The following is a 23,595-nucleotide window of genomic DNA, read 5'->3' as shown; positions in this document are numbered from 1 at the left end:
CAGCCATGTCCCACCCCCGCTATGTGCCCTCCCCGAGCTCCCTGCACCCCTCAGACCTTTGTTCTGGGAGAGACAATACAAGGGCAGGCAGGGCAGGGCTCGGGGGTCCCCAGCACCCCCAGTGTGGGCCCTGCAGCTCCCCCCAGTCTCTGGGGCAAAGAGGGAGCCAGGGACAGCCCTCAGCACCCCCCAGGATGAGCCCCCCGGGAGAGGGAGGGTGACCCTTCAGCTGGGAGGGGCTGAAGCCCCCGGGCTCCCCCTCACCTCCATCCCCCTCCCCGCACCGTCCCCCCCCAGCAAAGCCCCGGGGGCGGGGGGGGTCCTATAGCCACTGTGCCCCCCTCCGCGGGGCTCCCAGTGACTCCCCTTCTCCCGCCGTCCCCGTCCCGGTGTCACTGGGGGGCCGCAGCGAGCCCCCTCCTCCGTCCCACCGACACTGTCCCGGTGTCACTTGGGGGTCCCGGTGACACCCCCCCGGCGGTGCGGGGGGGCAGCAGCCGTCCCCTCCCGGGGTTCCGGGTGTCCCCCCGCTCGTTGTGGTCCCGGCGCCCCCCCCCGGGTCTCTCCCCCTCCCCATCCCGGTGGGGCGGGCGCGGGGGGTGTCGCTGGCTCCGGTCGGCGCCGCGCGCGGCGGTGACACAAAGCGGCTGCGGCGGGGGGGGTCCCGGCGGCCCCGCCATGGCCAAGTGGCTCCGGGAGTACCTGGGTCGGGGGGCCCGGCGGTCCCCCCCCCGACCGCCACAGCCCGACTACAGCGGCGGGGAGCGACGTCCCCCCGGGCCCGGGTCCGGGCCGCCCCCCGCCGCCCCCCGCCGCGGCCCCGCCGCTTCCCCTCGGCACCGGCTGGTGCGGGTGGGGGGCGCGGGGCCGGGGGGCGGCCCCCGCCGCGGGGAGCAGGTAAGAGCTGGGGGGGGACACGGCGAGGAGGGCAACGGGGCAGGAGCCGGGGGGCAGCGGGGAGAGCGCCGGGGGGGCTGGGGAGGGACCGGGGGGGCAGCGGGGAGGAAGAACGGGGGGCACTGGAGTGCGGGAGCTGTGCGGGGGGGACGGGAGAGGGGCGAGGATGGGGAGAGGGGGAACGGAGGGGATGGGGGGGAGGGAGATGGGGAGCGAGAGGGGCTGCGGGGAAGGAGCGGGGGCGCCGGAGGGAAGCGCGGAGAGCCGAGGGGTCGCGGGGGGCGATGAGGCAGCCGGGGGGTGCTGGGGGTGCGGGCGGGGGGGCGGCGGAGTCACTGCGGGGAGAAGGGGAGAGGGGTCGGAGGACAAAGGGAGCGGGTGGGAGGCAGCGGGGAAGGGGCCGGGGACACCCGCACCGGGGACCTGGCGGGGGCTGCAGGGACGGACCCGAGGGGAGCAGTGGGGTGGCCCCGACCCACCCGGGACCCCCACTCGCAGGGCCCCGGCGAGAGCGAGTACTCGGAGCCCTTCGAGGGGGAGCAGGACCCGGCCCCCGAGGGCGGCTGCGAGGAGCCCGGTGAGGTCACAGGTGGGTGACACCCTGGGACCCCCCTCCCAGCCCCTCGGGGAGGGTCCCACGGCCGGGGACACCCCCCCCAGCCCGGCGCAGCTCTGCCGTGCCTCCCAGCCCTGCCTGTCCCCAGGCTGCCGGCGCCGGGCCGAGGGCCGCCGGGCCCGGGGAGCTCAGCTCTATGACACCCCGTGTGAGGAGTGGCAGGGGGGGCAGGGCAGGGGGGAGCCCCCGGCCCGCGACAGCCGCCTGCCCCGCCACGACGAGCGCCCGGCCGACGAGTACGACCAGCCCTGGGAGTGGAAGCAGGATCACATCTCCCGGGCTTTCGCAGGTGGGTGCTGGGTGACACCTGGATCCCTCAGCACCCGTGGGTACCATCCTCACCACCCCCCAGCCTTCCCCAGCCCTAAATCCCCCGGTACTCGTGGGTGCTACCCTGGGTCCCCAGCATCCCCTGCCCCCACGGGAACCACCCCTGCCCCCTAGCACCCCTGGGTACCACTCTGGGGTCCCCCAGCATCACACAGCACCCAAGGACAGCACCCACAAGTATCACCCGGGAGCACTAATGGCACCACGTTCCCCCCTGCACCCACAGGTCCCACTCCTTGGGGGCAATGGGACACCCCAACAAAGCAGAGCCATGGTGGGGAGGGACACCTGGGGCATCCCTTTGTCCTGAGGTGCCCCCCCAGCAGTGGGCAGGGGTGCTGTGCCCCGTGGTGGGGTGACACCCCCCTCCCTGTGCCTGCAGTGCAGTTTGAGAGCCCCGAGCGCTCCCCCAGCCTGTCCCGGCAGCCCCCCCGGCCCCCCCCAGGCTCCAGGCCGGGCTGTCCCCCCAGCCCCCGGCACGTGGACACCTCAGTGCCCCTGGAGAAGCAGATGTGAGTCTGGGGCCCTTCCTGCACGGGGTGGCATCAGCAGCCTGGGCACATGGCGGGGTGTGGAGGGTCCCCCACTGATGGGTCCCCATGGTGTTGGGTGCCCCATGGTATAGAGGGTCCTGGTGGGGTGGAGGGTCCCCATGGTGTTGGGTGCTCCATGGCATTGTGTGGGTCTTCATGGCATAGAGGGTGCCCCACGGATGGATCCCCATGATATTAGGTGTCCCATAGTATGTGGGGGGTCCCCATGGCATGGATGGGTCCCAATGGCATAGAGAGTCCCCATGGAGTGGAGGGTCCCCATGGTGTTGGGTTCCCTCATGGCACAGAGGGGAGGGTGCCCCATGGCATGGGTGAGTCCCCACAGCACAGAGGGTGCCCCATGGGATGGGTGAGTCCCCATGGCACAGAGGGTGCACCCTGGCACAGACCTGTGGGTTGGCCAGATCCTCGTGCCACGGAGGTTTGCCCCACACCACTGATGGTTCCCACGGCACAGAGGGTGCCCCAGGCTGTAGATGGGTCCCAGGGCCCCTCCCTGCCGTGTGCTGGGGGGTTGCCCCTTGCCCAGCTGCCTCCCACCCCCACGCAGGTGGTACCACGGCCCCATCGGGCGGGCGGGCGCCGAGTCGCTGCTGGCGCTGTGCCGCGAGGGCAGCTTCCTGGTGCGGGACTGCGAGACCAGCCCCGAGGACTATTCCCTGTCCCTGCGGTGAGCAGGGGCCAGAGCTGCTGGGGACATGGGGACAGAGCTGCTGGGGACGTGGGGACAGAGCTGCTGGGGTTTTGGGGCCAGAGCTGCTGGGGTTGTGGGGCCAGAGCTGCTGGGGACATGGGCACAGCCACAGGGATGTCCCAGACACGGGCAGGGGGTGAGGGTGCTGGGGGGGAGGGGTGCTCTGTGTGTGTGGCATTGCACCCACAGCCTGGCGGGTGTTTGTGTGTTGCCCATGACCCATGGTGCTACCTGAGGGTGCTGGGGCTGTGTGCTCCGTGCTCCATCTTCCCCCCGTGCCTCAGTTTCCCTCCCGTGCCTCAGTTTCCCCCGTCACCCTCAGGAGCAGCCACGGCTTCGTGCACGTGAAGCTGACGCGGACCCGGGAGCATCATTTCGTGCTGGGCCGTGCCGGAGCCGCTTTCCCGTCGGTGCCCGAGGCCGTGCGGCACTACACGGCGCGGGCGCTGCCCGTGCGCGGTGCCAGGCACCTGTCCCTGCTCTACCCCGTGCCGGTGCAGCCCCTGTGAGCCCGGCTGTGCCCCACAGTGAACCCCCCACCCCAATTAAACCCCCCCCTCCCAGGACCTGGCTGTGCTGTGTGATGTTTTGATCCCTCAGGGCACCAGGGTGGCCCCTCCATCTGTGTAAAGCTCCTGCCGTTGTGCCAGGGGGGGCTGGGTAAGGGTGGGGGGGTCTGAATGCAGCCCCCTACCCTCTGTCGCTGTGGCATTTGGCTGTGGGGTGGCACAGGGGGGTCACACTGGTGGGGTCACTCAGCAGCTCATGGGATGGAGCTTCTCACTGCCCCCACCCCAGGAGGGTCCATGGAAGGGGTGGGGGTGGGTGCTGCTGGCACGAAATGAGGCCACCAGCCCACAGAGGGGTTGCCCTGGAGGTGCTGCCTCCCCCCAGCAAGGGGGAGCCCGGGGGGGGGGCAGCGGGTGCTACGCAGGAGCCGGGGAGCAGAGCCAGGGGGCAGGATGCTGCAAACCAGCTTTTTTGGGGGGTTTCCAGCAGAAAGGCAGATTTGGGGGGGAGGGTATCATTGGAACAGCAGGGCACAGCTCCTGTCAGGGCCGGGGGGCAGTGGGGGGGCTCCGTGCCCGCTGCAGCCTCCCCTGGTACAGGCTGCTCTCCGTCAGCAGGGGGGGTGAGTGCAGCTTCCCGGGGCTCGGCGCCGAGCGCGGCGGCACGTTCAGGTAGACGCCTGTATCTGGGGGAGGGAGGGGGTGTGGGGGCACCCCTGAGTCACAGAGCGGGGACTGGGACAGCCAGAGACACTCTGTGGGACCCCCAGGGGACCCACTGAGTGCCCCCAGCCCCACGGGGAGTACAGGCATGGGAGTACATGGGGCAGGTGGGCACTGGGGCACAGGGCAGGGGACAAGGGTAGGTGGGCAATGGGGTATTTGGGAAGGGGGGGAGGAGAGGGGCTTGGGGTTATTTGGGAAGGGGGCAAGATGGGCAGGGGGCAGAGGGGCACGGGGCAAATAGGGACAGGGTCTTTATCTGGCGACAGTTACCTGAGTTTTTGTGCCAGCGCCGGTAGCAGAGGAAGAGGAGGAGGGCAAGTGCCAGGAGGAGGGCTGTGCCCCCCAGGCTCCCCGCGAGCTCCAACACCAGCCCTGCAAGCACAGCCAGCTGCAGCACTGCCCGGGACCTCTCACGGGGGGGACAGGGACACACTCACCTGCCTGATGTCCATCAGCTGCTGCTGGAGAGCGGGGGACACTCCGGGATGGCCCCGTCCCCATCCCCCGTGGCCACTCCATACCCTCTGAGCATCCCTCCCGGGACGCCCCTCACCCCTCAGTGTGCCCCCGTGTACCCCGCAGTGGTACCTGCGCCCGCGCCGAGCCGGGTGCCCGCGCCGAGCCGGGTGCCCACGCTGAGCCGGGTGCCGTTGCCCGTGGCCGTGCCGTGCCGGGGGATCTCCAGGGTGACCCGGCAGCGGTAGGTCCCGCTGTCACCTTCCCGCACCCGCAGCAGCGTGAGGGTGGCGCGGGGCGGCCGCCAGGCCAGGCAGAGCTGCGGGGCGCAGGGCGGTGCGGGGCCGGCGGGCTGCAGGCGGGCGCTGTACAGCACCCCGCGCCCCGCGTCCCTCACCCATTCCATCCGGAGCAGCTCCCAGGGCTCGGCCAGCACCACCCGGCAGCTCAGCTGCACCGCGGCGCCCGCCGCCACCCGCAGCTCGCCCGGCTCCTGGCTCACCCGCACGGCAGCGGCTGCGGGGAGCGGACGCGGGCTCACGGCGGGTCCCCGGCGCCGAGGGTGCTGCTGCGGCACCCGGGCACGGCGCTCGCTGCCTGCGCCGCTGCTCCGGCCACAGCAACGCCCACGGCCCCTGTCCCCTTCCTGTCCCGGCCACCTCCGGCCGCACACGCGCCTGCCCCGTCCTGTCCCCTCCCTGTCCCCCCCATCCATCCATCCCCACCTGCCCCATCCTGTCCCCCCCATCCCTCCACCCCCACCTGCCCCATCCTGTCCCCTCCCTGTGTCCCCCCCATCCATCCATCCCCACCTGTCCCCTCCCTGTCCCCCCCATCCCTCCACCCCCACCTGCCCCATCCTGTCCCCTCCCTGTGTCCCCCCCATCCATCCATCCCCACCTGCCCCATCCTGTCCCCTCCCTGTACCCCCCATCCATCCATCCCCACCTGCCCCATCCTGTCCCCCCACCACAGCCATGTCACCCACCTCTCTCCATCCCCCCAGCCTTGTCCTTCCCCCCCTTTGTCCCTCCCTGTCCCCAGCCCCTCTCGGGTCCCGCTCAGCACAGACGCCCCCAGCAGCCCCCTGCCCCAGCCATGGCGCAGGGGTCAGTCTGTGCCCTGCCCTCCCCCACCAGCCTGTGCCCAGCCCATGGGGTCCCGGCACTGTCCCCTCCAGCCCCACACTCACTGCCAAGGAGGGGGAGGAGGACCCCGAGCTGCCACATCCCTGCGCCAGCGCCAGCCCGGCCGCCCTGCTCCCAGGGGTCCCTGTCCCGGGGTCCCTGTCCGGGGGTCCCTGTCCGGGGGTCCCTGTCCCGGGGGTCCCTGTCCCCGGGCGCTGCCGCCGCTGCAGGCCCGTGGCACCCGGCCTGTCCCTCCGTGACCTCACGGCTTCCTGCCAGCAGCCCGCTGGCCCCGGGGGGGTGACAGGGGACGAGGGGAGGGGACACAGGGTGGGGTCACCATCCGGAGCCAGGGCAGGGGACGGCACCTCCTGGGGTACCCATTTGGGTGGTCCAGGCTGGTCCCTGGGGCTCCCCCTGGGACGGGGGGGGGGGTGTCACATCCTGACCCCGGAGGGTCTGGGGGTCCCGGCAGAGCCACATCAGGAGAGCTGAGGGTTTGGGTGGCTCTGTACCCCCAGCATGGCAGTGCCCGACCCCCACAGTCCCTGCAGCGCCCAGACGTGCCCGTGCTTTGGGGTGGGGGGTCCCCAGCCCCGAGGGGGGCTCCTGGCCCCTGCCCTGCAGGTGCTGCTTGGGATGGTACCAAAGGGCTCCCCCCGGACACACACACACTCCATGTGCCGGGAGGGGGGAACTCGGGGTCCCCCAAGCTCGGGGGGTCGGGGCTGAGTCCCGGGTGGGGGATGCGATGAGATCCCCCCCACCCCCACCCCCGGACTTCATGTCCCGTCGTGCCCCGGGGCGGCCGGACTACATGTCCCGTGGTGCCCCGCGGCGGGGGCGCCGCTCCCCCTTTGTTGGCGGCGGCGGGGCCGAGCGCGGGGCCGGCCCGGAATGGGCGACCAGGTGCGGCCGGGGGCGAGCGCGGGGCCGCGGGCAGGCGGACGGACGGCGAGAGCCGGGAGGCCGAGGGATGGAGGAGCAGGGGATGGGGGAGCGGAGCGGGCAGGGATGGAGGGAGGAGGAACGGAGGGATGGAGGAGGAGGGATGGAGGATGCGGGGCTGGACGGGATGAAGGTCTGGAGGCAGGAGGGATGGAGGAGGAGGGATGGAGGGGTTGGGGATGTCAGAGGAGGGGTACGGGAGGGGCGCAGGGATGCAGGAGGGGTGCAGGATGGGTGCACGGGTGCAGGATGGGTGCAGGGTGGGTGCAGGGTGGGTGCAGGGATGCAGGATGGGTGCAGGGTGGGTGCAGGATGGGTGCAGGGTGGGTGCAGGGGTGCGGGATGGGTGCAGGGTGGGTGCAGGGTGGGTGCAGGATGGGTGCAGGGTGGGTGCAGGGATGCAGGATGGGTGCAGGATGGGTGCAGGGTGGGTGCAGGGGTGTTGGCTGGCCGCCCTGCCTCTGCTCTCCCCGCCCCTGTTGCCAAGTCATCCCTCTCCCGCCATGCCAGCCCTGGCCGTGGCAGCTGGTGCCTGGCACCGCGGCGCTGGGCAGGGGGGCTGGCAGGGCCGTGGGCTGGGGGCCGCTGACCGTGGGCCGGGGGGGCCGGGCAGGAGGCTCTGCGGAAGATCATCACCACCCTGGCCGTGAAGAATGAGGAGATCCAGAACTTCATCTACTCCCTCAAGCAGATGATGCAGAATGTGGAGGTACCGGGGACCTCCCTGCTGTGGCCCCACACCCAGGGACCAGCCACCCTCGGCAGGGGGGTCCCTGCTGACCCCCCACCCCCTGCCCGTTGTCCCCAGGCCAACTCCTGCCGGGCTCAGGAGGACCTGGAGGGGGAGTTCCAGTCGCTGTACGCGCTGCTGGACGAGCTCAAGGACGAGATGCTGATGAAGATCAAGCAGGACCGTGCCAGCCGCACCTATGAGCTGCAGGTCAGTGCCCCCCCCGTGCCCCCCGACCCCTCTAACAGCCCCTCACCCACGCTGCCCTCTCCCCTCCACCCAGGCCCAGCTGGCAGCGTGTGCCAAGGCCCTGGAGAGCTCAGAGGAGCTGCTGGAAGCGGCCAACCAGGCCCTGGGGACGGCCAACCACCACGACTTCCCCCAGGTGCGTCCCCAGGGGTGGATTGGGGGGGTCCCCATCCGGCTGCCCCCCACCCTGGGGGTGTCTTGACCCCCTCCATGAGCTTCACCCTGAGCGGGCACCCTCCTTTCATTCTGCACTGGGCATGGGGCAATGCTGGGCTGGCTGTGCCCGCTGTGGGGCTGGGCAGGGGGGGCATGGAGACCTCCCCACAGGGTGATCCCCAACCTGGCCAGAGCTCCTGAGGCAAAGGGGCACGATGGCAGAGATATGGGGGGCACTAAGGGCTGTGTGATGCTGTGCTCTGGGGGTGCTGTGGCTGTGGGGTGCTGTGCTATGGGGTACCAGTGGGGATGCTGTGCCATGGGATGCTGTGCTGTGGGGATGCTGTGCCATGGGGTACCAGAGCAGGGATGCTGTGCCATGGGATGCTGTGCCATGGGGTATTGCTGTGGGGATGCTGTGCCATGGGGTACCAGAGCAGGGATGCTGTGCCATGGGGATGCTGTGGGGATGCTGTGCTGTGGGGTGCCACTCTGGGGGTGCCCCTGTGTGGGTGCTGTGCCCTGGGGTCCCTCAGTGGGACGGTGGGCACACTGTGCTGCGCTGGCTCCTGTCTCTGCCCTCTCACCTGCTTCTTTTTTTGCCTCCTCTTTCCCCTCTGCGCTCCCAAGGCCGCCAAACAGATCAAGGATAGGTACGGCCCCCCCCAGCCCCACTAACCCCACCTCTCCCCTCAGCCAGGGCCTCGGGTGGGGGGCGCTGGGGTGGCTCTGCCCACCCTCCCCAGCTCCACTCAGGGCAGGGGGTGGGCAGGCAGGGCCAGTGAGTGCCCAGCTCCTGTCCCCGTGACGCTCCCCGTGTGCCCCCCTCGCAGCGTGACCATGGCACCCGCCTTCCGCCTCTCGCTCAAGGCCAAAGTCAGCGACAACATGAGCCACCTGATGGTGGATTTTGCCCAGGAGCGCCGCCTGCTCCAGGCCCTCGCCTTCCTGCCAGGTACTGCCCGCGGGCAGCGGGCCAGGGGCACGTTGGGGGCACACTGGGGCACGTTGGGGGCACACTGGGGCACGGGGCACGGCGGGCAGGTTCCTCCCCGTGCAGGGGAAGGGCACAGAGGGACCCTTCTCCCAGCACAAGGGTGAGAGAGCAGGGGGTTGGGTGAGGTGCCAGGTCTGGGCAGCCTGTGGGGTCCATGCAGGGCGGTGAGAAGGTGCCAGGGATGGAGGGGTGGTTGCTGCCCCTGAGGTCCTCAGGATGCCACACGTGGGGTCCCCAGGGGGCTGTGCCTATGGCCACGGGGGTGGGTGGGTGCTGGGGACACCCTGTGTGGCAGCAGGGCCGCAGCAGCAGGGTTGGGGGGACACTGGCACGGCTGCTCCTGCGGGCAGTGCCCAGCACCCCCGAGATCGACCTGGCGGAGTCGCTGGTGGCCGATAACTGTGTGACACTGGCCTGGAGGATGCCCGACCAGGACAGCAAAATCGACCACTACGTCCTGGAGTACCGTCGGACCAACTTCGAGGGGCCACCCCGTGCCAAGGAGGATCAGCCCTGGATGGTGGTCGAGGGCATCAAGGGCACCGAGTACACTCTGTCCGGTGAGGGCAAGGGGAACAAAACCTCACCCTGAACGTTGCCAGGCTGGCAGGGGGCTGCCCCAGGGGGGTTGGCAGGGGATGTGGGGGATGATGATGCCCTGCCTTGTGACCCCTCTGTGCCCACAGGGCTGAAGTTTGACATGAAGTACATGAACTTTCGGGTACGGGCGTGTAACAAGGCCGTGGCGGGCGAGTTCTCCGAGCCGGTCACTTTGGAGACGAGAGGTGGGTACCCCTGTCCCCCAGTGCCAGCCCGTGGTGTGCCAGGAGAGGGGAGGGCCAGGAGCTCACAGTGGCTGTCCCCAGCGTTCATGTTTCGGCTGGATGCCAGCACGTGCCACCAGAACCTGCGGGTGGAGGAGCTCAGCGTGGAGTGGGACGCGACGGGCGGCAAGGTGCAGGACGTGAAGGCGCGTGAGAAGGACGGCAAAGGCAGGACGGCCTCGCCTGCCAACTCCCCTGCCAGGTAGTGCCAACCCGTCCTTGGCACCTCAGCATCGTCCTCACCCCTCGTTGTGCCCCGGGTGGTGTCACCCAGCCCGGTGTGTGTCTGTGCCAGGGTGATGCAGTCGCCCAAGAGGATGCCCTCGGGGCGCAGCGGCCGGGATCGATTCACTGCCGAGTCCTACACGGTGCTGGGTGAGAGCTGGGGCACGGGGTGGGGGCTGGAGCTGGGCAAGGGGCTGGAGCACAAGGGGCTGGGGAGGGGCTGAGGGAATGGGGGTGTTGAGCCTGGAGAAGAGGAGGCTGAGGGCAGCCAGGAGCACTCTCTGACACTCCCTGACTGGAGGCTGCAGGGAGGAAGAGGTCAGTGTCTCCTCCCAAATAACGAGTGGCAGGAGGGGAAAGGGGCTGGAGTTGCCCCAGGGGAGGTTGAGGCTGGAGCTGAGGCAGAACTGTTTCCCTGAGAGGGGTGTCAGCCCTGTGCCAGGCTGCCCAGGGAGCTGGGGGAGTGCCCAGCCCTGGAGGGATCCCAAAGCCCTGGAGCTGAGGTGCTGAGGGCTGTGGCTCAGTGCTGGGCTGGGCAGGGTGAGGGCAGGGCTGGGACTGCAGCAGCTTCAAGGGCTTTGCCAACCCAAATGATTCTGTGCTTCTAGTGAGGGGCACGTGAGGGTGTGGGTGGGCACAGGGGCACCCCGAGGGAGCTGCTGGGGCTGGGCTGAGCCTGGGAGCTGCTGGGGCCGGGCTGAGCCTGGCAGAGCCGTGCCCGCTGCCCGCAGGTGACACACTGATCGATGCCGACGATCACTACTGGGAGGTTCGGTACGACCGGGAGAGCAAAGCCTTCGGTGTGGGGGTGGCCTATCGCAGCCTGGGCAAGTTCGACCAGCTGGGCAAGACCTCGGCCTCCTGGTGCCTCCACCTCAACAACTGGCTGCAGGTCAGCTTCAGCGCCAAGCACGCCAACAAGGCCAAAGTGCTGGACGTGCCCGTGCCCGACTGCATCGGCGTCTACTGCAACTTCGGAGAAGGTGGGTGAAGTGGGTGAAGGGGGAGATGGGCAGTGCCAGGGGTGGGTGCAAGGGCTGCCATCAGCATGGGTGTTACCACCACCATGGCCACCAGAGTGTCCACCATGGGCACTGCCACCCCTGTGGCTACCAACACGTCTACCATGGGCATCGCCAGCACCACAGCCACCACCATGTCCACCATGGGCACCATCACCTCTGGGGCCACTGCGCTGGGGGTCTGTGAGCTCTGTGCCCACCAGTGCCCTCCCCTGTGCCCACAGGGTTCCTGTCCTTCTACAACGCCAGGACCAAGCAGCTGCTCCACACCTTCAAGGCCAAGTTCACGCAGCCGGTGCTGCCGGCCTTCACGGTAAGAGGGGGGTGGGCACAGGGCTGGGCAGCTCCTCTGTGGGCTGTGGCCAGCAGCCCCGTGCCAGCCCCCAGCCCCCCTCTCTCCACTGCTGTGCCCACAGGTCTGGTGTGGCAGTTTCCACGTCACCTCGGGCCTGCAGGTGCCCAGCGCCGTCAAATGCCTCCAGAAGCGCAACAGCACGGCCAGCAGCTCCAATGCCAGCCTGCCCTAGAGCCCTCCCCTCACCCCGTGGGCACCCTCCCCGGGCAAGAGCACTGAATGTACCCCTACCCACTCCCCAACCTCCCCCCCACACGCTGCAGGGGCAGGGGCTGTGCCAGTCCCCCAGATGTGGGGTGCAGTGGCACCCACGGCCCTGCCAGCTGCCTCCCCAACGCCTCTGTGCCACCCTCCCCGAGCTGCTTCTTCCTGAAGAATAAAGGGGGGTGGAGGTGTGACGTGGTGTGGATGGAGCAGGGGGGCACCAGCCCTGGTGGGAGGTGTTTTGTGGGGGGTGCTGGTGCCACCCCCATGGAGCCAGGATGGGGCTGAGCAGGGCAATGGCTTCATTCAGGATGGTGCCCTTTCCAAATCAATGGGTTGGGAGCCCATTGCTGCCCCCTCCCCAGGCAGGGGTGTGGGGTGGGGGCACATGGGATGAGGGGACAGCCACTGCCCCAGGTGGTTCCTGGCACAAAGTGGGGGCAGATGCCCCCTGGCACCGGCACCCAGCAGCGGGGGCCTGTTCAAATCAGCCGTGGGGCTGTTGGGCCTTTTGGGAATCAGCCCCCACGTCATTCACTGCGAGTCTCAGCCGTGTGGGGTTAATTCTGGGGGCTCAGGAGGGTGTTTTGGGGGGTCCCTGTCCCTCGGGCCAGCCTGGCTGCCTTTGCCCCCCCCCCCCCCATTCACCGGGAGTCCCAGCCTGGGGGGTCTCAGCCCTTGGGGGGTCTCAGCCCTTGTGGGGCCCAGCCCAGGGGCTCAGGGGGGTGTTTTGGGACGGGCACACCACTGACCTGTCGCCCACCCCTCACCTCGGGACACACAGCCCATGGGGACACTGGCCCAGGGGAGGGGGACACAGCCCCGCCCTGCCACCCCCCAGCCGCCCCAGGCCGCCCGAGGGCGCAGCCCCCGCACTCACGGGCCGCTGAGGGCCGCGACCCCCCGGCAGCGCTGCGGGGCCGGCCGAGACCCAGCGCGGGGGCTGCGGGGGCGGCGGTGCGGGGCTGGCTCCGGGCCCCGCAGGTGCATCGGGCCGGGGGCGCGGGGCGGGGCCGTTCCCCGTGTGCCGCCCCTCCGCGGGGCCGGTGCCGGTGCCGGGTCCCGCTCCCCCCCCGCCCCCCCCCGGCCCCCGTCGCTCCGTCCCGCGCGGGGCGGGGCCGCCGTGTCACGTGCCGCCGCGGTCGCGCGCACCGGGGAGCGGCGCGAGCGGCGGCGGCGCGAGCGGGACCATGGCAGGTACCGGGCGCGCGCACCCGCCCCGCGCGCGCGCCGCTCCCCCCTCCCCCATCATCCGCCCCCCCCCAAAGCCCCCCGTCCCAACCCCTCCCCCCCCCCCCCCCCCCCGGCAGCTCACACGCGGGGCACGCGCGCGCGCGCTCACATGCACCTGCGCGCGCACGCACGTGCTCACGCGCACGGACCCGCTCGGGACCCACCGACCCCCCCGGCCCCGTGTCCCCTCACCCCGCATCTCCCATCAGCGTCCCCTGTCCCTGAGTCCCCCCGGCCCCGTGTCCCCTCACCCCGCATCTCCCACCCGTGTCCCCTGTCCCCGAGTCCCCCCGGCCCCTTGTCCCCTCACCCCGCATCTCCCATCAGCGTCCCCTGTCCCTGAGCGCCCCCGGCCCCGTGGCCCCACATCCGCGTCTTCCTGTCCCCGCATCCCTGCGCGTCCCTGTGCCGGTGTCCCCCAGCCACGGGCAGACACGGGGTGGGGGGCGCGCCGAGGTGCTCCCGGGGGCTGTGTGACACCGAGGGGTGCTCTCAGGGGGTGTGTGACACCCAGGGGTGCTCTCAGGGAAGTATGTGATGCCCAGGGGTGCCCCCAGGGGGTGTGTGACACCCAGGGGTGCTCTCGGGGAGGGGGGGGTGACACCCAGGGGTGCTCCTAGGGAAGTATGTGACACCGAGGGGTGCTGCCAGGAGGAGTGCGACACCCAGGGGTGCTCTCGGTGGGGGGGTGTGACACCCAGGGGTGCTGCCAGCGGGTGTGTGACACCCAGGGGTGCTCTCAGGGAGTGTGTGACACCCAGGGGTGCTCTCGGTGGGGGTGTGTGACACCCAGGGGTGCTCTCAGGGGGTGTGTGACACCCAGGGGTGCTGCCAGGGGGTGTGTGACACCCAGGGGTGCTCTCGGGGAGGGGGGGTGACACCCAGGGGTGCTCCTAGGGAAGTATGTGACACCGAGGGGTGCTGCCAGGAGGAGTGCGACACCCAGGGGTGCTCTCGGTGGGGGGGTGTGACACCCAGGGGTGCTGCCAGCGGGTGTGTGACACCCAGGGGTGCTCTCAGGGAGTGTGTGACACCCAGGGGTGCTCTCGGTGGGGGTGTGTGACACCCAGGGGTGCTCTCAGGGAGTGTGTGACACCCAGGGGTGCTCTCGGTGGGGGTGTGTGACACCCAGGGGTGCTCTCAGGGGGTGTGTGACACCCAGGGGTGCTGCCAGGGGGTGTGCGACACCCAGGGGTGCTCTCGGTGGGGGGGGTGTGACACCCAGGGGTGCTGCCAGCGGGTGTGTGACACCCAGGGGTGCTCTCAGGGAGTGTGTGACACCCAGGGGTGCTCTCGGTGGGGGTGTGTGACACCCAGGGGTGCTCTTGGGGGGGTGTGTGACACCCAGGGGTGCTGCCAGGGGGTGTGTGACACCCAGAGATGCTCTTGGGGGGTGTGTGACACCCAGGGGTGCTCTCAGGGAAGTATGTGACACCCAGGGGTGCTCTCGGGGGGTGTGTGACACCCAGGGGTGCTGTGCCCAGGGAGGACCCTGCGTGACACGTCCCACCCCGCAGCGCTGGCAGCCACCTCCCCGGCGGGGGACGAGTGCCTGGAGGAGGACGAGGACGAGCTGGAGCCGGGGCTGGAGGAGGCCGAGGCCGAGGCGGAGGCCGGCAGCGGGGCGAAGGCCGCGGGGGGCCCGCGGGGGGCCGTGCTCACCCGCCGCGGCATCACCCTCCGCGTCCTGCTCCGCGACGGGCTCCTGGAGCCGGCCCGCGGCGTCCTCTCCATCTACTACCTGGTGAGCTGGGCGGCTGCGGGGCCGGGGCCGGGCTCTGGCGGCCGCCTCCCGGGCTCATCCCACCCTCCCCAGGGCAAGAAGTTCGTGGGGGACCTGGGCGCGGACGGGACCATCACGTGGCAGGAGACGGGCCAGGTGTTCAACTCGCCCAGCGCCTGGGCCACGCACTGCAAGCGCCTGGTGAACCCGGCCAAGAAGTCGGGCTGCGGCTGGGCCTCCGTCCGCTACAAGGGCCAGAAGCTGGATCAGTACAAAGCCGCCTGGCTCCGGCAGCACCAGCCCAACGCGGCGCCCGCAGACGAGGTGGGACACGGGGGCACTGAATGGGTTGGGTTGGGGAAGCTCTGGAGCTGCTGCAGTCCCAGCCCTGCCCTCACCCTGCCCAGCCCAGCACTGAGCCCTCAGCACCTCAGCTCCAGGGCTTTGGGATCCCTCCAGGGCTGGGCACTCCCCCAGCTCCCTGGGCAGCCTGGCACAGGGGCTGACACCCCTCTCAGGGGAACAGTTCTGCCTCAGCTCCAGCCTCAACCTCCCCTGGGGCAGCTCCAGCCCATTTCCTCGTGTTAAAATTTCCTGTGCCAGGAGCCTGCACCCTCAGGTGACCCCCCCAGTGTGGGTGTCAGGCTGGGTGCCAGCCCTGTGCTGTCTGCAGAGCCTGGCCAGCGAGGGTGAGGAGGAGGAGATGCCCGAGGAGGAAGAGGAGGAGGCGATGAGGGACGGCCGGGCACCGGCACCAGAGCCGGCGGCTGCCAAAAAAACAGAGGAGAGGAGCAAAAAGCAGCAGAGCAAGAGCCTGCCGGAGCCTGTGGGGACAGGTGAGGTGACAGAGGAGTCCCAGAGGTCGGGTGAGGTGACAGGGGGACCCAGGGGACCCCAGCAGTGGTGACAGGGTGTTGTGCTTGGCAGATCACGGCGCCCCGGGGAAGAGGCTGGAGAGCAAAGCGCGGGTGCCCGTCCGTTACTGCACCCTGGGCACCCGCGACTCGGCCAGGTAGAGACGGGCACCTGAGCCCCTCGGTGCCAGGGCTGGCCCTGGGGGTGCCAGGGGGGGGCTGGGGGTGGCTGTGATGGGGGGTTGTGGCTCTCCAGGAACCCCCAGACTCTGGTGGAGGTGACGTCCTTCGCTGCCATCAACAAGTTCCAGCCCTTCAACGTGGCCATTTCCAGCAACGTCCTCCTGCTCCTGGTGCGTCCCCTCCTCAGGTTGGGACATCTCTGGGGACACCACGAGGGATGGGGGAGGGGGACGGGGGGGGACATCCCCAGCCATCATTTTAGGGCCAAGCTGTTGATTTTAACCTTTTCCTCCAGGATTTCCACAGCCACCTGACACGGAGTGAAGTGGTGGGCTACCTGGGTGGGCGGTGGGACACTAACACACAGCGTAGGTAGTGGTGGGGTGATGTGGGGGGGCGGGTGCCCCCCTTCTGCAACCCCTGGCACAGACACCCACCCCTGTGCCCCCTCCCCGCAGTGCTGACGGTGCTGAGAGCCTTCCCGTGCCGGACCCGCCTGGGCGACGCCGAGGCCGCCGGTGCCGTGGAGGAGGAGGTAAAGCAACCCCCTGGGTGGGTGTCAGGGGGTCCTGGGGGGGTGGTCTCAAGGGGCTCAGCCCCACAGGTTGTGCCCACCCCAGATCTGCCAGAGCCTGTTCCTGCGGGGGCTGTCGCTGGTGGGTTGGTACCACAGCCACCCCTTCGGCCCCGCGCTGCCCTCGCTCCACGACATCGACACGCAGATGGATTATCAGCTCAAGCTGCAGGGCAGTGGCAACGGCTTCCAGCCCTGCCTGGCCCTCATCTGCGGTAGGAGCCCCCTCCCTACGCTCTGGGGAGGGGCTGGGGCTGCTGTCCCCCCCATCTCAGCCCCATTCCCTCCCCTCCAGGACCCTACTATCATGGCAACCCCAGCGTGGAGTCCAAAATCGCTCCCTTCTGGGTGATGCCGCCGCCAGAGGTGAGAGCTGGCTGTGCCTATGGGTCTGGGGGGATGTGGGATGGGGGTGACACAGTGCTGGCTGTGCCCATGGGGTCTGGGGGGATGTGGGATGGGGGTGACACAGTGCTGGCTGTGCCCATGGGGTCTGGGGGGACCTGGGATGGGGGTGACACAGTGCTGGCTGTGCCTATGGGTCTGGGGGGGATTTGGGATGGGAGTGACACAGTGCTGGCTGTGCCCATGGGGTCTGGGGGGATGTGGGATGGGGGTGACACAGTGCTGGCTGTGCCCATGGGGTCTGGGGGGATGTGGGATGGGGGTGACACAGTGCTGGCTGTGCCCATGGGGTCTGGGGGGATGTGGGATGGGGGTGATACAGAGCTGGCTGTGCCCATGGGGTCTGGTGGGGACTTGGGATGGGGGTGACTCATCCCAGTGCTGTGGGGTGACCCCCTTCCCTGCTCCCTCTACCCCCAGCAACGGCCCAACGACTACGGCATCCCCATGGATGTGGAGGTGGCCTACATCCAGGATGGCTTCCTCACCAATGATGTCCTGCAGGAGATGGTGAGTGTGGGCTGAGGGACCCCAAAACCCCGTCTGCCCCAGTGAGGACAGCACCCAAACCTCCTGGGGGGGCTCTGCCACCCGTCCCCATCCTGCTGTGCTGCCATTGTCTCCTCCATCCCGGGGTGCTGCTGGGGGCTGTGGGGGCCCTGATGCCTGCAGCTCCTCTCTCCCCCCACCCCAGACGCTGCTGGTGGAGTTCTACAAGGGAGCCCCAGACCTGGTGAAGTTTCAGGAGCTGTGGAGTCAGGATCAGACCTACCTGGACAAGCTGAAGGTGAGGAGGGGGCTGTAGCTGAGGCCTGGCCTGCAGCCACAGCGCTGTGGTAGTTCATGAAGTGAGCCGTGTCCTGCCCCAGGGCTCCTTGGCCTCCCGCACCCCCAAAGACCAGAGCTTCAGCCACATCCTGGAGCAGATCTACAGCCTCCTCAGGCTCAGCAGCTGAGGGCTCAGCGGCCGCCTTCCACTCGGACCAGGTGCCTTCCCAGCAGCCAGGGCTCAGCTCGGCTCCGTGGGGGCTCCCCCCAGCCCGAGGGGCTCCCCCAGCCCCGGGGGGGACGGCCCCAGAGCTCCGGGGAGACGGCCCCGAGGGGCCGCGGGCTCCTGGGGCTGCCCCGGGCAGCAGGAGGCAGGAGGGTGCTGCTGGGGCTGTACGTTGTGTGTGGCAGTGGTAGTTGATTAAAGAGCAGTTCTGAGAGGCACCAGCGTGTGGCACCGCGGGCTCGGGATGGATCGCGTTGTGGGGGGTTCACTGGGGCTGAATCGGATCGGGGGGGTTCACTGGGGCTGAATCAGATCAGGGGGGTTCACTGGGGCTGAATGGGATCAGGGGGTTCACTGGGGCTGAATGGGATCAGGGGGGTTCACTGGGGCTGAGTTGGATTGGGGGGGTTCACTGAGGCTGAACTGGGGTGTTAACTTGAGGCTGAATTGGAGAAGGTGGATGTTCACTTGGGGCTGAATCAGGAGGGTGTTTATTTGGGGCTGAATTGGGGGGGGTGTTTATTTGGTGCTCAATTCGGGGGTGTTTATTTGAGGCTGAATATGGGGGAGATGTTAATTTGGGGCTGAATCTGGGGGGATGTTCATGTGGGGCTGAAATAGGGGGTTGTTCATTTGAGGCTCAATTGGGGGGATGCTCATCTGGGGCTGAATCAGTGGGATGCTCATTTGGGGCTGAATCAGGAGGGTGCTTATTTGGGGCTCAATTAGGGGAGATGTTAATTTGGGGCTGAATCTGAGGAGGGTGTTTATTTGGGGCTGAATCAGGGGGATGCTCATTTGGGGCTGTATCAGGGGGATGCTTATTTGGGGCTGCTCCTCCACCCCCCTGCAGCTCAGTCTCAGACTCACAGAGGCTGCAGCAGTTAGAAAGAAGAAAACATTTAATACTTTCATTCAGAGATATAAGTTGAGAGTTGTGGGTCATTTTTTTTTCTTTCCCCTAAAAACCAGGAGAAAGCATTAAAAAAAGAGTAAAGGGTAGCAAGTTGTCCCAGCTGCCAAACACACTTGAACCCACCTGAGTGGGAGCTGATGTTCCTGGGCTGATCCCCCAGGCAGGGTACAGGGGGGTCCCAGGGAGCTGCTGGGGGACAGGGGGGCTGCCCCTGGGGGGCATGGTGACATGTGTGGGTCAGTGGCTGGGAACTGAGTCAAGGTGGGAGCAGCAGAGCCAGGGATGAGCCTGACGTGGGCCTGGTGCAGAGCTGGGGCTCAGCCCCCTCCAGGCAGGGATGGAACTGGAGCTGGGCTGGAGGGGCAGAGCAAGGCCGAGGGCTGGGAAAGGGGGAAGAAACCACTTGTCAAGCAAGGAAAAGCACAGAGAGATGGGGCAAGTGCTGCAGGGCCCCATCCTGACCCCTGGACACCATCCTGGCCCCCATGATCCCATCCTGACCCCATATCTCACTCTGACCCCCACAATCCCACCCTGGACCCTGTCCTGACCCCTGGATCACACCCTGACCCCATATCTCACTCTGACCCCCATGATCTCCTCCTGCCCCCCTGATCCCTGTGGTAATAAGGGGCTGAGGGGTGGCAGAAGTGGTGCTGAGCTACCCAATACCTTTCTTCCCCAAACCCAGGGGCAGAGGAGCACGCTGCTCCCACCACAGTCACTGTGGGGCAGAGGGGGGTCAGTCCCCTGGGCACCAGCCCTGGTTGTGCCACACCAGACGCCAACAGCCTCCTGGGCAGAGGGAAGCTCAGAGCCTTCGAGAGAGAGGAGCCACAGTGGGCAGACCCCAGGGCTGTGACCCAGTTTCCCCCCCTCCCAGTTCCCCCCCAGCTCTAATGGACTCAGTGAAGTTTCTAAAAGGAAAAACCCAAGGCTCAGAAACTTAAAAACCTCCTAAAATCAAAGGGCAGAAGGGAGCAGCCACCCCCTTGGGAGCTGAGCACTGCAGGGAGGGGGCTGAGGGGTGGCAGCAGGCAGGGGACAGCCCTGCTGTGTCCCTCGGGTGTGGGAGGGATGGCACAGAGCCCCAGGCAGGGCTTGGCCCCACCAGGCAGGGCTCAGCCCCCTAGGAAGGGTTTTGTCCCCCAAGCACAGCTCAGTCCCCCAGGCAGGGTCAGTCCTCCAGGCAGGGTTTGGCCCCAGGGCAGGGTTCAGCCCCCCAGGGCAGGGTTCAGCCCCCCAGGCAGGGTTTGGCCCCCACACCCTGGGGCTGGCTTAGTGTTTGATGGGTGTTGTAGTGTTGCTGTGCCACAGCATCCCTGCCCTGACCCCCCAGGAGCTGTAAGGAGGCTGTGGTAGTGTTCAAGGGGGTGAAGGGGATGCCCCTGGGTGAGGCTGGGGGGCTGCTTTGTCCCCTGGCACTGAGCCACAGGTCTCTCTGGTGCCAAGGGCACATCCCTGCTCTCCTGCCTGGCTCATCCAGCTGCTTGACCCAAAGGAAAGACACGAAGAGGACGGGGAGAGGCCTGGGACGAGCGCGGGGCCGGGAGGGGCCTGGCGGGGCGCAAAGTACCGCAGTTCAAGCACCAGAAGGATGGGAGGAAAAACAAACCCAACAACAACAACAACAGCAACAAAAAACCCACCAAAAAAAATAAACCCAACAAAGCAAATAACCAAATTCATGGGGGTTGGGCTGGGGGGGGCAACTGACCCTTCTGGCTTGTTCCCCGAGGAGCCGCCGAGCGAGCGCGGCGGGAGGGAGGTGGAATGGAGCAGGCTCGGGCCGAGGCCTTCACTGAGGTAGTGGAACCAGCACTTCCACGTAGTTGAGGGGGAAGAAGCCAGACTGGCCGTTGATCATCCCCTCGTACCAGTTCTCGTCGATCTGGTTGGTCAGGGTGATGATGTCGCCTTCCTTGAAGCCCAACTCGCCGTCGTTCTCGGGTTCGAAGTCGTAAAGAGCTTTGCAGCAGGGCTGGTCCAGGGGGGCTGAGGGGACAGGCAGAGAGGGGGAGAGGTGAGGTGGGATCTCTGCAGCCCCCCTGAACACTCCCTGTACCCCCCCAGCCCGGCCAGTGCCACATGTCCAGATGCCACACAGGACCCCGAGCTCTGCCAGGGCTGGCACCAGCCCCACCTGGGCCGTGCCATGGGGAAACGGGCTGGGGAAGGGGCTGGAGCACAAGGGGCTGGGGAGGGGCTGAGGGAATGGGGGTGTTGAGCCTGGAGAAGAGGAGGCTGAGGGGAGACAGGAGCACTCTCTGACACTCCCTGACTGGAGGCTGCAGGGAGCTGGGGGTTGGTCTCTGCTCCCCAGTAGCAAGTGACAGGACAAGAGGAAAGGGGCTGGAATTGCCCCAGGGGAGGCTGAGGCTGGAGCTGAGGCAGAACTGTTTCCCTGAGAGGGGTGTCACCCCTGTGCCAGGCTGCCCAGGGAGCTGGGGGAGTGCCCAGCCCTGGAGGGATCCCAGAGCCCTGGAGCTGAGGTGCTGAGGGCTGTGGGTCAGTGCTGGGCTGGGCAGGGTGAGGGGAGGGCTGGGCTTTGCCAACCCAAATGATTCTGTGATTCTATGAAGCTGACCCTTCACTTTACCCCCATGACAGCAAAGCATTCCCTCAGCCCCAGGTCCTCACTGGCCTTTGGCTCACTCATCTCTGCCATCTCGCTGCCACCACATCCCGTGTCAGCTTCTCCCAAAGCTGACACCCACCTCCAGCACCTCACGCTGCCTGTTCCTGCCTCACCCTAAGCTCAGCTCTGATCCAAGTGAGATCAGGAAAGCCAGGTTGTTCCTCCAGAGATGAGAGAACCTGCTGTGCAGCCTGGCAGTTATTTGACAACAGGGTTAGATGTGGGTATGTGGTGGGAGAGGATCCCAGGGGTGTCTTTAGGGGAGTCACCCCAGTGTGGGGGTGGTGGGAGAGGACTGCCACAGCCTCTGTGGGCAGGGGGCTTCCAATCCCTCAGGGCCCCCCAAAAATGGGGAGAAACCCAAAGGCTCTGTCCCCCATCTCAGCTCTACCAGACCTTCTGACTGCAAAGGGGATGCTTTAGAAGCAGGGCAAGCTGCTGCTCGCACTAAGGTGGGGTGGGCAGGGACTGAGCTCTGCAGCTGAAGGAGTCCCTGTGCCAAGGGATGGAGCTGATGCAGAGACAGGGTCTGCAGGGTCCCCCTTCCCCTCCCTCAGTGCCACAGCTCTGCTGAGCAGGGCAGGGGGATGGGCACCGAGGGCAGGCAGCATGTCTGCTCTGCTCAGCACCCAGGGCAAGAGAGGACCCAGCACCAGAACCCAGAAACACCACAAGCAGCAGCCAAGCAGCCCCACGGCTTGAGGCAGTTTGCCCAAACATCCACGAGGTCCCACCACCGTGGCACTTCCCCTGCCCAGGGGCTTCAGGCCCCCCTGCTCCTCCTGGACCCCCACCTGGCCTTCCCCACGGCCACAGCTCTGAGCCACAGCCCCAGCCTGGCCCTGGCACCCCAGCAGGGACCCTCCAGCAGCAGCACTGAGCCCTGGCCCCCACGTCACCCCCAGCCCAGTCCAGGCTCCCCAGAACCCGCTCAGTGTGCCCAGGCTCTGCCCATTCCCCCCAGCCCTCGGCAGCAGGAGGAGGAGAGACCCAGTCTGGGGGCTCAGCCAGATGTATTGGATCCTTGAGATGTCTGCTGCCTGGTGGACAAGCATCTGATCCCTGTGGCCTCACACAGGATGTGCCTGTGTGATGAGAGCTGCTGCAACTGCTCTGGCTGAGCGAAAGCCCCAGCTTTGGGGTGGTCAATACCAACAGAGCGCGGCTGGTTTAATTTGGGGCTTAGCTGGAGGCTTAGCTCAGCTGAGCTGAACTGTTCTGGGTGTGCAGGCTCAGCAGGGAGGGAACCAGCAGCTCCAAGCAGCAGAGGGAGGAAGGAGGAGCGGGGAGAGATGGTCACACGTCGTGCAGTGAGAGGGAGGGAGGGAGGAAACTCACGGATACTCCTGACGGAGGCCCGGGACGGCTTGGTGGATCGGAAGGAGGGGGGAGCTGCTTCCAAACAAAAAGAGATATGCTTAAACCAACGGGAAGTGGAGGGAGGGCAAGGCAGGGCCCAGAGGGAGGATCCGTGAGGAGGAACGGGGCGGCACACATGCTGGGCTGGAAACCCGCCTGCCTCGCTGGGACAGGGAGGGAGGAATGCAGCACGGTGCAAGTCAGGGAGGGAGCAAGAGGTGCTTCATTTGTCTTGTCTGGCACTGACTGAGCACTCCAGGCCAGTGGCTTGGGCTGGAGGCCACGCTGAGATGTCCCCAAATCCAAAATAACGATGGCTATGAGGCCCCAAGAGAAAACAGCCCAAGGCCAGAGGCTTCTTTAGAGCCAGCAGCTCACACAGGCAGATCCAACACATCAGAAACGTCATTTCCAGGCAGAGCAGTTCCCCTCATCCCCAGGAGGCTGCTCCAGAGGTGCCTGTGTGTGCACACAGATGGACAAGCTTACCTGGGGCTTTGGGGGTGGGATTGCAGAAGAAGCCCCCGTTAGATTGGTCGGTCTCCCCGAAATCGTACGTCTCCCGGGGCTTGGGCTTGTATTCCCTCTTGGGACGTGAGGAGGCCTCCCTCATCCTGCAGGGAGGAAAAGAAAGGGGGGTACATTGAGGCCTCTCTCATTCTGGGAGAAGGAAAAGAAACATGGGTCCAATGGAATGTGGAACAGAAGCTGGTGAGATGGACGTGGTGGTTATTCTCCTCCGTGGCTCTGCAGGGGAATAGGTTGGTTTGTATGTAACACAACCCCCTGTGCTGGGGCATTTGGAAGATGAGCCTTGCCCAGGATTTGGTTCCTGGCCCCAGGATTTGGTCCCAGGCCTCAGGCATTGCTCTGGAGGTGTCTCAGCAGTTGAGGCCAGCAGAGGACACTCGAGCTGCAGTTTGAAGGCTGATGCTTGGTAGGATCCTCCCAGCTCTTAACTCAAACCAGACAGAGGATCCACTCAGCAGTTGCTTCTGTGAGGGAAGGACTGCAGGGCAGCATTGCCAAATCACCCTGTGAAGTGGAGAGAAGCCACTCTGGCTCTGCTCAGGCCACTCCATGCCTGGCTCTGCTGG

General features: G+C 67.4%; 5 protein-coding genes across 12 annotated transcripts in view; 3 read left to right on the top strand and 2 right to left on the bottom strand.

Annotated features, from left to right (window-relative positions):
- Nucleotides 1-678: 678 nt before the first annotated feature.
- Nucleotides 679-3,600, top strand: SHD (Src homology 2 domain containing transforming protein D). The gene is made up of 6 exons (XM_062015188.1): nt 679-897; nt 1,396-1,486; nt 1,602-1,802; nt 2,226-2,355; nt 2,948-3,067; nt 3,414-3,600. The coding sequence occupies exons 1-6, from the start codon at nt 679-681 to the stop codon at nt 3,598-3,600; spliced, it is 948 nt and encodes a 315-aa protein (XP_061871172.1).
- A 500-nt stretch (nt 3,601-4,100) lies between these two features.
- On the bottom strand, nt 4,101-5,497 carry TMIGD2 (transmembrane and immunoglobulin domain containing 2). The gene is made up of 3 exons (XM_062014775.1): nt 4,915-5,497; nt 4,597-4,698; nt 4,101-4,286 (listed from the first exon to the last, which is right to left on the bottom strand). Exons 1-3 carry the CDS (start codon nt 5,495-5,497, stop codon nt 4,144-4,146), a joined length of 828 nt encoding a protein of 275 aa, XP_061870759.1. The 3' UTR covers nt 4,101-4,143.
- Nucleotides 5,498-6,769: 1,272 nt separating this feature from the next.
- On the top strand, nt 6,770-11,813 carry FSD1 (fibronectin type III and SPRY domain containing 1). 3 transcript variants are annotated; one of them, XM_062014964.1, is made up of 13 exons: nt 6,770-6,818; nt 7,471-7,566; nt 7,666-7,797; nt 7,871-7,972; nt 8,623-8,645; nt 8,826-8,947; nt 9,340-9,549; nt 9,676-9,774; nt 9,856-10,015; nt 10,109-10,188; nt 10,770-11,021; nt 11,285-11,373; nt 11,477-11,813. In XM_062014964.1, the coding sequence occupies exons 1-13, from the start codon at nt 6,807-6,809 to the stop codon at nt 11,585-11,587; spliced, it is 1,488 nt and encodes a 495-aa protein (XP_061870948.1). In that variant the 5' UTR covers nt 6,770-6,806; the 3' UTR covers nt 11,588-11,813. The 3 variants fall into 3 exon arrangements, with proteins under 3 accessions (XP_061870948.1, XP_061870949.1, XP_061870950.1); XM_062014965.1 differs by lacking the exon at nt 8,623-8,645 and having other exon boundaries at nt 9,410-9,549; XM_062014966.1 differs by lacking the exons at nt 6,770-6,818; nt 7,471-7,566; nt 8,623-8,645 and having other exon boundaries at nt 7,705-7,797.
- Nucleotides 11,814-12,763: 950 nt separating this feature from the next.
- Nucleotides 12,764-17,799, top strand: MPND (MPN domain containing). Of its 3 annotated transcripts, none has more exons than XR_009820413.1 (13): nt 12,764-12,816; nt 14,337-14,596; nt 14,669-14,899; nt 15,249-15,411; nt 15,503-15,587; nt 15,686-15,782; nt 15,908-15,980; nt 16,071-16,147; nt 16,217-16,401; nt 16,482-16,552; nt 17,012-17,101; nt 17,286-17,378; nt 17,432-17,484. XR_009820413.1 is itself a non-coding variant. In XM_062014998.1 (13 exons), the coding sequence occupies exons 1-13, from the start codon at nt 12,810-12,812 to the stop codon at nt 17,545-17,547; spliced, it is 1,494 nt and encodes a 497-aa protein (XP_061870982.1). In that variant the 5' UTR covers nt 12,764-12,809; the 3' UTR covers nt 17,548-17,799. The 3 variants fall into 3 exon arrangements, 2 of the variants coding, with proteins under 2 accessions (XP_061870982.1, XP_061870981.1); XM_062014998.1 differs by having other exon boundaries at nt 14,678-14,899; nt 16,233-16,401; nt 17,461-17,799; XM_062014997.1 differs by having other exon boundaries at nt 16,233-16,401; nt 17,461-17,799.
- A 670-nt stretch (nt 17,800-18,469) lies between these two features.
- SH3GL1 (SH3 domain containing GRB2 like 1, endophilin A2) overlaps nt 18,470-23,595 on the bottom strand; it is a 28,357-nt gene continuing 23,231 nt past the window's right edge. The window contains exons 8-11 of one of the 4 annotated variants that reach the window (XR_009820422.1): nt 22,988-23,112; nt 22,478-22,534; nt 20,219-20,496; nt 18,470-18,881 (exon numbers count right to left, since the gene is read on the bottom strand). Coding sequence is in view for 3 of the 4 variants with exons in the window: in XM_062015254.1 (XP_061871238.1) it covers nt 20,300-20,496; nt 22,478-22,534; nt 22,988-23,112 (379 nt within the window). In the remaining variant the exon portion in view is untranslated. Of the gene's footprint in view, nt 20,497-22,477; nt 22,535-22,987; nt 23,113-23,595 lie in introns of all 4 variants that reach the window. The other 3 variants (XM_062015254.1, XM_062015255.1, XM_062015256.1) reach the window with 3 other exon arrangements.

Source organism: Colius striatus, chromosome 25 (assembly GCF_028858725.1).
Source record: "Colius striatus isolate bColStr4 chromosome 25, bColStr4.1.hap1, whole genome shotgun sequence".
In the NCBI taxonomy this organism is placed as follows: domain Eukaryota; kingdom Metazoa; phylum Chordata; class Aves; order Coliiformes; family Coliidae; genus Colius; species Colius striatus.
This window is presented reverse-complemented; position numbering and strand designations above follow the sequence as displayed.

Excerpts from the sequence above, each read along its gene's own strand:
- SHD (XM_062015188.1), top strand. The coding sequence starts at position 679 with ATGGCCAAGTGGCTCCGGGAGTACCTGGGTCGGGGGGCCCGGCGGTCC. Across the intron at positions 898-1,395 it reads GCCCCCGCCGCGGGGAGCAG|GGCCCCGGCGAGAGCGAGTA; the intron begins GTAAGAGCTGGG and ends CCCCACTCGCAG. Across the intron at positions 3,068-3,413 it reads GACTATTCCCTGTCCCTGCG|GAGCAGCCACGGCTTCGTGC; the intron begins GTGAGCAGGGGC and ends CGTCACCCTCAG.
- TMIGD2 (XM_062014775.1), bottom strand. The coding sequence starts at position 5,497 with ATGGATGGGGGGGACAGGGAGGGGACAGGACGGGGCAGGCGCGTGTGC. Across the intron at positions 4,699-4,914 it reads CCGGCTCGGCGCGGGCGCAG|GGCTGGTGTTGGAGCTCGCG; the intron begins GTACCACTGCGG and ends CTGTGCTTGCAG. Across the intron at positions 4,287-4,596 it reads GCGCTGGCACAAAAACTCAG|ATACAGGCGTCTACCTGAAC; the intron begins GTAACTGTCGCC and ends TCCCTCCCCCAG.
- FSD1 (XM_062014964.1), top strand. Across the intron at positions 9,550-9,675 it reads CACCGAGTACACTCTGTCCG|GGCTGAAGTTTGACATGAAG; the intron begins GTGAGGGCAAGG and ends CTGTGCCCACAG. Across the intron at positions 11,022-11,284 it reads CTACTGCAACTTCGGAGAAG|GGTTCCTGTCCTTCTACAAC; the intron begins GTGGGTGAAGTG and ends CTGTGCCCACAG.
- MPND (XM_062014997.1), top strand. Across the intron at positions 14,597-14,668 it reads TCCTCTCCATCTACTACCTG|GGCAAGAAGTTCGTGGGGGA; the intron begins GTGAGCTGGGCG and ends CACCCTCCCCAG. Across the intron at positions 15,783-15,907 it reads GCAACGTCCTCCTGCTCCTG|GATTTCCACAGCCACCTGAC; the intron begins GTGCGTCCCCTC and ends CTTTTCCTCCAG.